Source organism: Lampetra fluviatilis, chromosome 56 (genome assembly GCF_964198595.1).
Source record: "Lampetra fluviatilis chromosome 56, kcLamFluv1.1, whole genome shotgun sequence".
Taxonomy (NCBI): domain Eukaryota; kingdom Metazoa; phylum Chordata; class Hyperoartia; order Petromyzontiformes; family Petromyzontidae; genus Lampetra; species Lampetra fluviatilis.
The window spans coordinates 4044384-4058277 of record NC_136330.1 but is presented as its reverse complement, the minus strand read 5'-3'; the positions used below and the strand labels follow the sequence as shown (position 1 = coordinate 4058277).

The window sequence follows — 13894 nt, the reverse complement described above, 5'->3', positions numbered from 1 at the left end:
ATATAAATACATATTCTGATTTGGATTGCTCCACCCCGCCCCTCACCTCACCTCACCCCTCCCCCCATCACCCCTCCCACATCACCCCTCCCACATCACCCCTCCCCCCATCACCCCCCCATTACCCCCCCCCACATCACCCCTCTCCACATCACCCCCCCCACATAACCCCCCCCACACATCACCCCCCCCCCCACACATCACCCCCCCCACATCACCCCTCCACATCACCCCTCCCCACATCACCCCTCCCCACAACACCCCCCCCCCACAACACCCCCCCCCCCCACAACACCCCCCCACCATCACCCCTCTCCACATCACCCCCCCCCACACATCACCCCCCCCCCACATCACCCCTCCCCACAACACCCCCCCCCCACAACACCCCTCCCACATCACCCCTCCCACCACACCACCCCCACATCACCCCTCCCCCCATCACCCCTCCCCACATCACCCTCCCCACATCACCCCCCACACCCCCGCCCCTCTACATGGCGTCCGCCAGCGGCCTGGGCACCCGGGCAAGGCTCTTATCGCTTCTGGATGACATCGAAGTGTTATCGAGGTACGACAAAACATCCACCGATGTAGAGGAAACTTCGTACGTGTTCTGCAACACGATGGCGAAGTTCGTTCGCAGCGGGAGAGCGTTTTATCGCTTTTTTCTACAGGGGGAGCGATAAGGGGTAGCCTGGTCTTCGTAGGCGCTGCCTGCGGCCTTGCGTCGGGCTCCGGCCAATTTTCTAGGCGAGATCGGTGTTGGCTTACTCGGATGATTTTTTTTTCTACCATCAACGATTGTAATGTAAAGTTACGCTTTTAATCGCTGTGGAACGTTTAAGTATGGTTAAAATAGTGCAGGGAGAGAAGCCGCGGTCAACTCTACAGGAGACTTAAATGCGCGATTCCATGTCGCGCCAAAGATTATCTTGCCTTGATCATTCCACTGCTGGATGATTGCCTCCGCAAGCCGCCACGATCCTGCGGTGTTAATAATCCACCTTCATCTCATCAGTTGATGTCCTTTCCATCCAAGTAGATCTGGATAGGTACTCAATATGTGCTCCCTTTTACCAACCCGCATTGGGCAGCATGAAGTGGTCAACCCAACCTCTCCCCGAGACGGACGAACCCAAAAATTTATTTATTCTGTTGGTTAGGAAACAAGTTGGTGATCTAAATTTGCCCTGTGTGTGTGTTGCAGGGAGCTTGTGGAAACGCTCGCGTTGTCAAGGAACCAGAAGTCCAGCCAGTATGGAGAAGAGATACAGGTGGGGTCACGCTGCCCCGAGATGCCAAATTAATCTCGTTACTACTACAATGAATTAACAACAATAATATAAACTTTGATTTAAAGCTTTCGTGACTGCAGGGATTCATATTCTTGGTTCTTTCGGTAAAGTCACGTAGAAGGACAATAACGTAGAAGGACAATAAGGACAATAATAAAATAATAAAAATATAAAACAATAAAATTCTCACGTTTCGACTGCAACACAAGCAATTATCATCAGGTGCGAAATCATCAGTTGTGGAGCAACACAAGCAATCATCATCAGGTGTGACTTTACCGAAAGAACTAAGAATAACAATAATATATTCGGACCGAACCGATTCATCAAGCACAGTAATTCCAACTAAGTCTAACCAGACTGTGGACTTACACGGAATTCTGCTGCTCCGTAAGAAGAAAAATAACGCAAGGAAGTCCCCCTGCTTTCATATTGTCCCTTAAACGCGTGAACCGTACGCCAAGAGGTATCAACTGCAAACTTGGTATACTTATGTCATACTGATGACAATACTATATTCTATCATTTAAAATAAATAAAATATTTTTAAACGTTTTTTTACACGCTTTCTATTCTTGTTGTATCCTCAAATCTTGTAACTCAGTTTTAACCCACTTCCCAATGTGGTATCGACTGCAAACTTGGTATACTTATGTCTTACTAATGATAATACTATATTCTATCATAAAACATATTTTTTTAAATATTTTTACACGCTTTCTATTAACTCACTCTTTTGTTGTTGTCGTATCCTCAAATCTTGTATCTCAATTTTAACCCACTTCCCAATGTGGTATCGACTGCAAACTTGGAAAACTTATGTCTTACTGATGACAATACTATATTCTATCAAAAATATATATTTTTACACGCTTTCTATTAACTCTTGTTGTCGTATCCTCAAATCTTATAACTCAATTTAACCCACTTCCCAATGTGGTATCGACTGCAAACTTTGTATACTTATGTCTTACTGATGACAATATTATATTCTATCATTAAAAACCATATTTTTTATATGTTATGTTTCGGCTTGGGTCTAATCGTCCACGCTCAACTGACGTTGGCTGTAAATCACCACGGCCCCTTACGTTATGCCAAGCTTCGCGGCCACTTCCTGGAGTCGTGGAGTTTTGCCATTATGAGTACGGTTACATTTAATTAAAGCGTGTTTTTAAATATATCTTATTTTCCCTTCAGATCTTAGAGCTGCTGATCAGGAAGGACGAGGAGCTGCAGTCTGCGTTGAAGTGCGCGACGGAGCAGGGGGAGGTCCACCTGGAGATACTGCGGCTGGAGCGAGAGGCAGAGAGGAGGGATCAGGACATCCAGCGGCTACAGCGGCAGCTCAAGGAGGCTCAGCATATCCTCGTACGCACGCACGCACGCCAGGAGTTTGGGGAACGTTTTTCTCCTTCCGATCAGAGGTCGCAACCGGGTAACCGATACCCGTACCCTACCCGATACCCGGCTACCCGTACCCGGCCAGGTACGGGTACGGGTACCCGTTTGCGACCCTGGTGCGGCCGGGTACGGGTAGGCCGTGAGTCACTGGTGAGTAACCGTTTGTCACTCATTTCGGGTAGGGTACGGGTAGGGAACGGGTACCTGTACCCGGCTGGGTACGGGTACCCGTTTGCGACCCTGGTGCGGCCGGGTACGGGTAAGGAATCAAAACCCGTTTGCGACCTCTGCTTCCGATATATTAGGAAGTCACTGGAGCGATGCGCTTTTAAAAATAGATTGAAAAAACTCATTTCTTTCGAACTGCTTCTTGTGTTTAGTGTGTTGTCCTTCCCCCGCACCTCCGATTAGCACGGTTGGCTACGTACGGTACGAAAGAAGTTCAACATACATACAAAATTATTAAATATGGCTGCGAGGCAACGTACACAATTTGGGACAAATCACGGTGTTTTTTTAGTCTTGGCTTTATCCTTCAGCAAGGTGATATGAATGCTGATGGTGAAAAGTTGAAGTGAACATTGGCACAGTTCTGAGGCTCAGAAGTGAGTCGGTAGCCAGTAGTTGCGTAGATTTTATATAATCCCAGTACTGAACAACTTCTCATTCCTGACGTAGTTGGGGGACGAACATTGTGGTCGTTGCATATATATTATAATTGAGTCCAGTAGAACTCTTTCGTGACGAAGTTGGGGGGGAACCAACGTTGCAGATCCTATCTGTAATCTATCCAATAACCACCGTGGGGAACCATGTTATCTTACGACACTCCCAACTTCCATTTGCAACACACACTCCCAACATTCAAAGCGTGAAAGGTGGCCCTTCAGAGTGACACAAGTAAACGGGCACGCGAAAATTAGAGACACGGTTTCGCTTGGTCAACAATATTTATTTTTAGTATCTCAGATAATTGCAGCAATGCGTACGTCTAGTTTGCGGGCCGTTTAGAAATGATAGGTCTCACGTGACCGTGGGCCGTTGGCAACGAAGAAGTTCCCTACCGCTGCTCGAGAGGGAAATGCCTTCGGGCTCTCATTATTATTTGAATGGAAACTATGTATCACTTGGAAAGGCAACCATCAGTGATAAAGGGTGATGCAAATGCAACAAAATTACTTGATCAATTTCAGCATGAAACCCACAACCCAGATTCATGTGTCAGCCAGACTGCCCCAGTTGTGAAGCATGTGAACATACTCTGAAATGCACAGTATTTAAACTACCATTTTACGGTGGTATACTTCTGTAGGCCACCGCAGTTTATCAAGCTAAAGAGAAGCTCAAGAGCATTGAAAGAGCCAGAAAAGGTAACGTGTCTTATTTTCATATTGACATGTATACATGTGAAGTTTGTTATAACTGGGTGAGGATGTTGCATTCAACCTTTGTTCAGAATAACAAATATATTGATTGTTTATTAACTACAAAACTGCAATGTGTATATATAGCCTTTGACATACAGCATTGTACAGGGTGGTCCAGATGTCTTGTCACTCCCAATTAATTGACCCATAATAGTGTGTCCTTTACATATTAATTTGTCGTAAACCCTTCAAAAATATTACGTTTTAGAGAATTAAAAGGGTGTCACAATACTTCTGGACCACCCTGTACAACTATGGTGTAACCGTGTTTTTGTCTAGCAGATAAATTTGTCTCTGCGTGTGATAATAAAATAAACACAACATTACAGCCCCCACAGGCTAAAGACTTCTGGATCAATATTTGCCAGCAGATTTTTTTTGAGACTCGTTTTGCGCTTGAAAGTCTCATCAGCCACTAGCAGGATCATGAGTCAACTAGTTTCCTCAAGTTATGTTGCGACTCAGAAAGTTGAAACCGGGGCCAGTATTTCTGCTAAAATTGCTTTTACAAAGCACTGGGAACTCATCCACAATACCCATAATTTGATTGACTTGAACCTTGTTTATTTTTTAGTTGGAGAGATATATTATTGTCTATATTACCACTATCCAGATTGTGGGCAGCAGAGAATATGCAGCAAAATGTTTTGTTATACTGTAAATGTATTGTCCCATGTCTGTTCCCCAACCCGCACTGACCAACGTGGTCAAATATGGTAAATTAATTCACACGGCCTGGCACATCCAGCAGTGGATTGACAAAGGGCTGTACTTGTATCATCGTCCACATCTGTATATAGAATGAGTTTTGTTAAAGCTTATTTTTTGGTTAGCGTCACAGTTTTCACGGCGATATTTACGTCGAATAAGTGCTTGCAATGACATTTGAATTGCCTTGGTGATTTTGAACCAGGAGCCGTGTATTCCGAGGAGCTCATCAAGTATGCTCACAGGATCAGCGCAAGCAATGCAGTGGCTGCCCCTCTCAACTGGATGCCTGGTAACCACCTCGCATTCATTTTCCATTCATTTGAGACAGTGTTGTTTTCAGTGTGCAACTAAAGTTTCTGTTAGTATTCTCGGTTCTTTCGGTAAAGTCACGTAGAAGGGAAATAATAAAAAAAATATTGTTTTATATTTATATTATTTTTATTATTTCCCTTCTACGTGACTTTACCGAAAGAACCAAAAATATAAATCCCTGCAGTCATGAAAGCTTTAAATCAAAATTTTCTGTTAGTAGTGAAGCATTAAAACACCACCACATTGACTTGGCGTGTAATTCTTTCAGAGTTCATACATTTAGCACTGAATTGTAGTAAAACAACAGGGCGTATACTCCAGTGGTACTGGACCCCGCCAGGGGAACGTGGAGTTACACCAACAGCTCCAGAGCCCCCCCCCCATGGAGATGATTGCAGCTTCTTTGCTCGTTTGAGCAGGGATGTGCTAACTTTTTGTTAAGTTAAACTATATTTACACAAGTGTTATATCAATTCATATATTTTGTCATCATAAGCACAATTTTGCAAAGTGACAATTGCACGGTGATCTTTGACATTTTAAATGAGTTTATGCTCAAGGTGTGCTTGTGCAAACATTTCAGTGTTTTACATGGCACCACAGGTAATTAAATAAACATTTCGTTGATAAAAAAGCAGATGAGGCTAAAAGGTATCTTTTCAAGTGAGAATTGGGCCAACAAAAACAGTCAAAAAGCAACTATTTATAGGATCAAAAAGATATATAATACAAAAATACAAATGCATGCCATTCCTTTATTTAAGACCAGGGAATTTTACATTTAAATAAGGTATCATTTTAAATGGAGTATGTAGAAAATGAGGTACAAATCGAAATGTCGTGCACATTAGACGAATTTCTCTTTCGGCTTGGGTCTTGCCATATCTCGGCAGCGATCTCATACGTCCGTATTCGTATGCACTTGCCCCAACAGTCTATTAAAGGCTTTCTGTGTGTGTGTGTCCTCAGGTGACCCCAGAAGACCGTACCCCACTGACCTGGAGATGAGGAGCGGATTCTTGGGACAGCTGAGCAACCTCCCGTCAGCCGCAATGAACGGACACTTGCCCGGGGATGCCATGGCTGCCGGTCGTCTCCCAGGTAAACAACAAAACCCAACGCAAGCAACACCTGGAAAATTGGCACGGACCAAGAGTGGAGCAGGAGCTACGTTTAAAGCTCACAGAGATGGTAGCCTTTTTTTTTATAACGGAGGCGTGGGTAAGTGACAGCTGTGTAACTTTACTTTCTATGCAACGGTTAGACAGGTCGGTGCTGATGGCAATAAGTAGAACAGTAAAGATATTACATTTACTGATGATTTACAATCCATTGGTCAATGCACTGCTGGATAAAGTCCCCCATCCCATGTAATTCGTGGGAGTTGTTAGCTCAAACTTCACCACGTAGTATTTTTCGATTTAAAGCTTTCGTGACTGCAGGGATTCATCTTCTTGGTTTTTTCGTGACTTTACCGAAAGAACCAAGAAGATTCACCACGTAGGTTAGCGAGGGTTGGCGAACGGACTGGTTCGGATATCACTTCACTGATGTTAGCTGTTATCTGTATTTAAACTCGGGTTGTTAAGTTCAGTGTAGAGCAATAACTACTGTGCCATTGATTTGTCTTCTGGGTTTTAGTATGTCAGGTTTATTAAAATATTTGAAGGCACTTCTCTCTTTACACAGTTTTAGGTGGGTAGCCATATAGGGCACATATTTATCAAGGAGGCGACTGAAACCAATAAGTATTTTTCAAGGGGAATCCAGTTTGCATTTCCACGTGCGATCTTTTTAACAAGCGTGGCGTTTGTTGCATTGCAGACATCTTGGCACCGCAGTACCCCAGCACCTGGCAGACGAGCGGAGAGCTCTCTGTGGGGCTCATGCCAACTCCTGGAACGGACTTTTCTCTGGAGCTCCCGGGACACAACAAAGAGAACGAGGACGAGGTGGAGGCCATGTCCACGGACTCATCCAGCAGCAGCTCGGACTCGGACTAAACCAATTCGGCCATGAATGAGACAGATCTCACAGTCGAACCATGGGCTGCAATGTGGGGAGACGTGATACTGTCACTTTTGTTAGCGGCTCATTTAGTGATGGTGGGGCATTACGCATTTCCTCCGTGGTTTACTTTAGCCTCTAGTTATTTAATACATTTTACCACCGAATGGATCCACCACCTGGTTTTCCATCGTCCCATACTTTTTGTGTGCGTAGCCAAGTATGGGTATCTGTTCGGGCTCACTCTTGCAACGTGTCCGAACCTCTGTCGTCTTCGTTACTTTCACTCCAAACCATTTGAGATAAGTTTACTGTAATCTTTGTAATATAACAAAAGTTAAATAAAGTTCTGTTAGCATTTGAATGTACAGTAAAAAATCAATAGGGCTTTGGTACAGAATATTTAATTGTTGACTGTGGTATTGATTCCTACATGTTCTAATGTTAGAGAATTCAGTGGCGGTTTGTGTTGGTCCGAAACTGGTTCTTTTAAACGGGCGCCACCCATTGTATAGCATTGAATCAAATATTTTTTATGTTCAAAGAATATTATTTTTCATGAGCCAATTATTTAAAGAAATATTGAAGGTGTAAAAAATAAACATTGGTTAAATGTGGCTCACTTGATGAAATGTTTTGTAAAAATGTATTTGACATGCATATTTACAATAAAGTTTCATTTTTTTTTACCATGTGGAGGGTGGGAATTATTTGCTATGCAGGTATTGTATTGCAAGAATTCATACTCTGGGTCTTTCGGTAAAGTCACGTAGATATAAAAAAAAACGTTTCGATCGCAAAACAAGCAATCGTCTTGAGGTGAAAAATTACAGCAGGTATTTTTTCAAAAATAATAAATATTTCTTCCTGCCTCAGCAATCCGCCAAAAGTCATGTTACATAGTGAATTATATTATCAATCAAGGTGACAATCCACTGCTGGCAAACTCATGGAGGCCTTGTGGGGTGATCGGTAGTGTAGCGGCTAGTGCACTCCGTTAAGAACCTGGTGACCTGGGTTAAATCTCTGCTTGCGCCCAACACCATTGACAATTGTCTGAACCGGTCATGGGCCTCCTCCCCTGGGTCGACTCAGCCTCAAATGAGTACCTGGGTGCGGTGTGTAAAATTCGCCAATGGGGAGACAAAGGTGGTCGGGCGTGGTGCTGGCCACCCACCCCATCGTGTGCCGTGCCGGCCTTCATAGGTGCTCGCTAACAGCACTTGCCCCAACAGTTAAGGCTACAAGGGGTAGCTGTCAAGTTCTAAAATATACTCTTTGGTTCTTTCGGTAAAGTCACGTAGGTAGAAAAATAAAACAATGAAAATACTATCGAAAGTCGTGATAAATTATTTTTATTTTGTTTTATTTTTCTACCTACGTGCAGTCACGAAAGCTTCAAATAAAGATTCTAAAATATATTTTAAAAATCGCAACACGTTCACCAATGACACTGGCCTTAAAAGGCAAAACAATAAGTCGACATTTCGATCAATGATCCTTTTTTTCATAGGATAAAATTTGGAGAATGCACTTTACACCATGGATTCTGCTGAGAAATATTTTTTTAATGTCTTGAGCAGTTTTTTTCTTTGAAGAGGAATATGATTAACTATAATGTTGGAAGCTAATAACAGACTAATGCATAATTAAAATGTTTTTACCAAATAAACTAATTTGTATTATACCTACAACGGGTGCCAATTACAGGGACCCCTCTACTTATGAACATATGAAGAACTAGTGGCATCTATACCTGCAGAACGTGAAGAACCAGTGGCATCTACATCTGCAGAACGTGAAGAACCAGTGGCATCTACATCTACATAACGTGAAGAACTAGTGGCATCTACATCTGCAAAACGTGAAGAACCAGTGGCATCTACATCTGCAAAACGTGAAGAACCAGTGGCATCTACATCTGCAGAACGTGAACCAGTGGCATCTACATCTGCAAAACGTGAAGAACTAGTGGCATCTACATCTGCGGAACGTGAAGAACCAGTGGCATCTACGTCTGCAGAACATGAAGAACTAGTGGCATCTACATCTGCAGAACGTGAAGAACCAGTGGCATCTACATCTGCAGAACGTGAAGAACCAGTGGCATCTACATCTACAGAAGGTAAAGCACCAGTGGCATCTACATCTGCAGAACGTGAAGAACCAGTGGCATCTACATCTGCAACACGTGAAGAACCAGTGGCATCTACATCTGAAGAACTTGAAGAACCAGTGGCATCTACATCTGCAGAACGTGAAGAACCAGTGGCATCTACATCTGCAGAACGTGAAGAATCAGTGGCATCTACATCTGCAGAACGTGAAGAACCAGTGGCATCTACATCTACAGAACGTCAAGAACCAGTGGCATCTACATCTGCAGAACGTGAAGAACCAGTGGCATCTACATCTGCAACACGTGAAGAACCAGTGGCATCTACATCTGAAGAACTTGAAGAACCAGTGGCATCTACATCTGCAGAACGTGAAGAACCAGTGGCATCTACATCTGCAGAACGTGAAGAACCAGTGGCATCTACATCTGCAGAACGTGAAGAACCAGTGGCATCTACATCTACAGAACGTGAAGAACCAGTGGCAAATTCAGACCTTATCGGTCACCCTTATAAAACTCAACGTTCATCCTACAAAGTCCCATCACAAGGGAGAAACACAAACAAACAGACAAAACATGTTTTTGTCGTTGCTCGCATTGAAATGGCTGTCGTCGTATAGACCCACAAACTAAATTTCCCCTTGTACAAGAATACGCGGTAAACCGTGATGGGTTGACGGGCATCCACTGACGAAACAGACATCTTCGAAATGTGACGTCATCTCCCCCGCTGTTGCCGATCCGCGGGTGACGTCATCACGCCCCCCCTCACCACCACTTTGCTATTGCCGATCCGCGGGGACGTCATCACCCCCCCCCCCCGCTGTTGCCGATCTGCGGTGACGTCATCACGCGCACCCCCTCACCACCACCCCGCTGTTAGCGATCCACGGTGACGTCATCACGCTCACCCACACCAAACCCCGCTGTTGCCGATCCGCGCTGACGTCATCACGCCCCCCCTCACCACCCCCCCGCTGTTGTTCATCTGCGGGGACGTCATCACAGGCCTCCCTCACCCCCCCCTGCTGTTGCCGATCCGCGGTGACGTCATCACGCCCCCCCTCTGTTCCCTATCCGCGGTGACGTCATCACGCCCTCCCTCACCCCCCCTGCTGTTGCCGATCCGCGGTGACGTCATCACGCCCCCCTTACCACCCCCCCGCTGTTGCCCATCCGCGGTGACGTCATCACGCGCCTCCCTCACCCTCCGCTGAAACCGATCCACGGTGACGTCATTACCCCCTCACCCCCCGTTGTTGCCGATCCGCGGTGACGTCATCACGCCCCCCCCCCGCCCCGCCGGGTGACGTTAACCCGTCGCAAGATGGCGGCGCCCAAGAGTACTCCGAAGGATGCGCAAGTATGAGATTCGGGAACTAATTTTTATTCGCATTTAAAATGTTTACCTCTTTAAGAAAATTAATTTAAAAAACGCACCGTACGCTTGTCGTATATTCTAAAAAAATGGACCCCCGCCCGCTCAATTGGAATACCCGAGCCGAGAACGAGACGCGATTCAATGGCTCCATCTGCGCGTAAAACTCTGGCCCGAGGCTCGGCGTGAGTCCAGACAATAATTCTGAGGCTTTGTTACAAAGGACAAAACAAAGTATATATGTATATATAAATATACACTTTAACGTCGCGGGCGAGCGCGCGGCTAGAGAGCACCGATGGTTAACATCAGGGTGGCCTGGACTCCCCATATACGAAGCCGGCAATGACGGTGCAGCAAGTCTTGCGTTTTTAATCGACGAGTGTTACAAATCTTTGCAATGATAATGAAACGCCGATGCTGGTGGGGGTGGGTGTCTACAATAGCACAGTGCACCCAGCAAATGTCGTGTGTGCGACCCCCTTGGGCACGGCGACAAACACGAGCGGCGAATGATATCGGCCACTGCACCTCCCTCCCCTGAACAACCGACCCAGCACGGTGAAGTATGGTGAAGTGGTAACTCCCGACAACGTTCAAGACCAACTTAAAGGACCCGTGGGGCCGTCTTGGGGGGGGGGGGGGTGAAGCAGAGAAAGCTGCCGAAGACCGTCGGTCGGCACGGGCTTGTTTTTGTGACCTCGTGTTCCACAGGGAGCGAGCGAGGTGGATGAGTGAGGGCAGACACGGTTCGAGGATTGATGATGTTACGCACCGAGGCACGACGTCTTTTCGACGTTTGTTTATAAATGGCATGTGGTCGCGTCTGGCAGGTCATGGCGGCGATACTGAAGGACATGGGCGTCACGGAGTACGAGCCCAGGGTCATCAACCAAATGCTGGAATTCACCTACCGTGAGTGGCGACTACCTTTGCCGTGCAACTCAGAATCCGAATACGGAGGGTGGGAAATCCGATAAGATATAAAGCTCTCTTTCACAAATGTCCAGCCTGGGGTCAGAACGTGACAACAACAATACAAAAACACGATAGGAGTGCAGAGTTATAGGGAAAAGGTAAACACGTTGCTTACGGAAATATACGAATAAAACTAAACAATGTTGTATATCTCTTACCAGGTAAAAGTCCGCTGAGCTCGGCAATGTTGGGTTCCCCCTTATGACTCGTTCTGTCCTCTAGTCAAACGATCGGCGATGATGTTAGTGGAGGGCAAGTGAACTTCACTTTATACTTTCAATGCCGATCACGTGCGGCTGCTGGCAAAACGTTGATTGGATAAAGTGATTTGGTTAACGGGCATCCCATAAGGTCAATATGAACACACGTGCATGCTACTTTCTAGGCATCTGGCGGATCAAAGGGGGCTACTGCCCCCCCCCCCGCCGCCACACACTTTAGACCCTTAAATCGATGTATTGATATTTACCTGAGCAGTCACCATTATATGTGTATTATTAACGTAGAGCCCTATGGAAAAAGTTTAAAGTTCTGGCTCTGCTCAGCATGCAATGCTTTCACAGTCCCACCAATTTCGTGAATTTCCACCATTCAGGACTGATTCAAGAGTAATTATTTTTTTAGTTTTTTTCTCTCCAGTCTACTTTGTGTTTTTTTCATGTCTTATGACTCGTTTGTACAGTTGCATTTTCTACATTAACCTATGTCTAGTTTGTATACGTAAATATTTTATGTATGCATTTTAAATTATGTTAACTGATGAATTGTTAACGTCGCTGAATGCCTACTGCTTTAATTTAGCATTCGTAATTATGCTGCTGCCCATATGTAACATACCTACATATAATCTTTCAATTAACTGAATTTGGACAGTATTTAAATGAAACCTAATCGAGAATGATTCAAAAAATGCATCACCACTTAGATCCTGGGGCCAAACCCAAGCATTATGTACAGGGTGCTTAAATAAATGTTAACACTTACATGGGACTATCGTTTATAATGGAAAAAGAACGGATAATACACTGTAACATGAAAACAAATGTGATGTTAATAGCTTAAAAAAGTCAGAGTATCCACTTGTCTGCTATCATTGTCAACACATACATGGAATCTTCTCCAGGTGGTCTCCAGAGCCTGGAGGCACATTTCTTGTGATAGTGTTGCAAATTCTCAGAAATGTTAACATTTTTATGAAGCACCCGTTATATTTCTGTGAAAACTATAATTAAGTAAACTGGGTAAAGCAACCCGAGCTGCCTGTTTGACGAGTGCCTTGTCCACCTCTCACCAGGGTACGTGACGGGGATTCTGGATGAAGCGAGGGTCTATTCAGCGCATGCCAAGAAAACGAGCATCGACATGGATGACATCAAATTGGCAATCCAGTGTCGCATGGACCACTCCTTTACTTCGCCGCCACCCAGAGATGTGAGCTTACAGGACACGCTGCCCATTTCGTTGATCACCGCAGGCTACAAACTCTCCGCTGCAAGATGAACAAATCAGAATATTTATACAGGAGGAATCTGATGAGCTATAAAGGTTTTTTCACAGATGTCCAGGAGGGGCAGGTCAGAACGCTACAACAACAATGCAAAAAAACACGATAGGAGTGCAAAGTATAAGAAAGGTAAACTAATCACTTGAAAAAATATACAAATAAAACTAAACTGTTTTATCTTGCCAGGTACAACCCACTGAGCTATTAGCTTCTTTTTCAGAAGCTACCTGGCCACAAATGAAAGCCCAACAGAGCAATCTCTAGTCTAGCCACACCACCTGTTTCAACATAATTGGCCAAGGATGAAAAATCTGCAGTGCAATATTTAATAAGAGAAAAAAAGACTTTCAAGATATGATCAAGCATGGAATTGTGTCATCAGCGTGATATCAGTCTCATACATTTGAATACGAAGTCAGTGTTGTTGTTAAAGTTCTGTCATTGAGTGCCTTACCATGATTTTAAAGAAATGGTTTTCTCACTAACAAAGCTTAAAACTCAGTCTGGCAGCCCAGTACATAAACAAAACTGACACAAAACAATCACATTATTATCTAAAACGGTCAAGAGTATGCTTGCATTGAAGCAATGCTGCAGCCTTGTTGGTTTTTATGTGGAGGGATATATAATGTGTAGACCAGAGATCACTTGTAATGTGTAGACCAGGGATCACTTGTAGGAATCTCAGAAGTACTTCTATGATGTCTGCTTCCACGAGCCTAATCACGAAAGATTGCACTGCTCAGACAGCGATCT

General features: G+C 44.6%; 2 protein-coding genes across 2 annotated transcripts in view; both read left to right on the top strand.

The window, feature by feature from the left end:
* The first annotated feature begins 484 nt into the window (after positions 1 to 484).
* MED4 (mediator complex subunit 4) lies at positions 485 to 7848 on the top strand. The gene is made up of 7 exons (XM_078880144.1): positions 485 to 571; positions 1211 to 1277; positions 2499 to 2669; positions 4015 to 4072; positions 5043 to 5129; positions 6122 to 6253; positions 6977 to 7848. Exons 1-7 carry the CDS (start codon positions 498 to 500, stop codon positions 7153 to 7155), a joined length of 768 nt encoding a protein of 255 aa, XP_078736270.1. The 5' UTR covers positions 485 to 497; the 3' UTR covers positions 7156 to 7848.
* A 2721-nt stretch (positions 7849 to 10569) lies between these two features.
* LOC144950128 (transcription initiation factor TFIID subunit 9-like) overlaps positions 10570 to 13894 on the top strand; it is a 6298-nt gene continuing 2973 nt past the window's right edge. The window contains exons 1-3 of the mRNA XM_078880189.1: positions 10570 to 10641; positions 11490 to 11571; positions 12929 to 13065. Coding sequence (XP_078736315.1) covers positions 10606 to 10641; positions 11490 to 11571; positions 12929 to 13065 — 255 coding nt within the window. The 5' untranslated portion in view covers positions 10570 to 10605. The remainder of the gene's footprint in view (positions 10642 to 11489; positions 11572 to 12928; positions 13066 to 13894) is intronic.

Coding starts and splice junctions, on each gene's coding strand:
- MED4 (XM_078880144.1), top strand. CDS start 498: ATGGCGTCCGCCAGCGGCCTGGGCACCCGGGCAAGGCTCTTATCGCTT. Junction 4,073..5,042: donor CATTGAAAGAGCCAGAAAAG/GTAACGTGTCTT, acceptor ATTTTGAACCAG/GAGCCGTGTATTCCGAGGAG. Junction 5,130..6,121: donor CCCTCTCAACTGGATGCCTG/GTAACCACCTCG, acceptor GTGTGTCCTCAG/GTGACCCCAGAAGACCGTAC.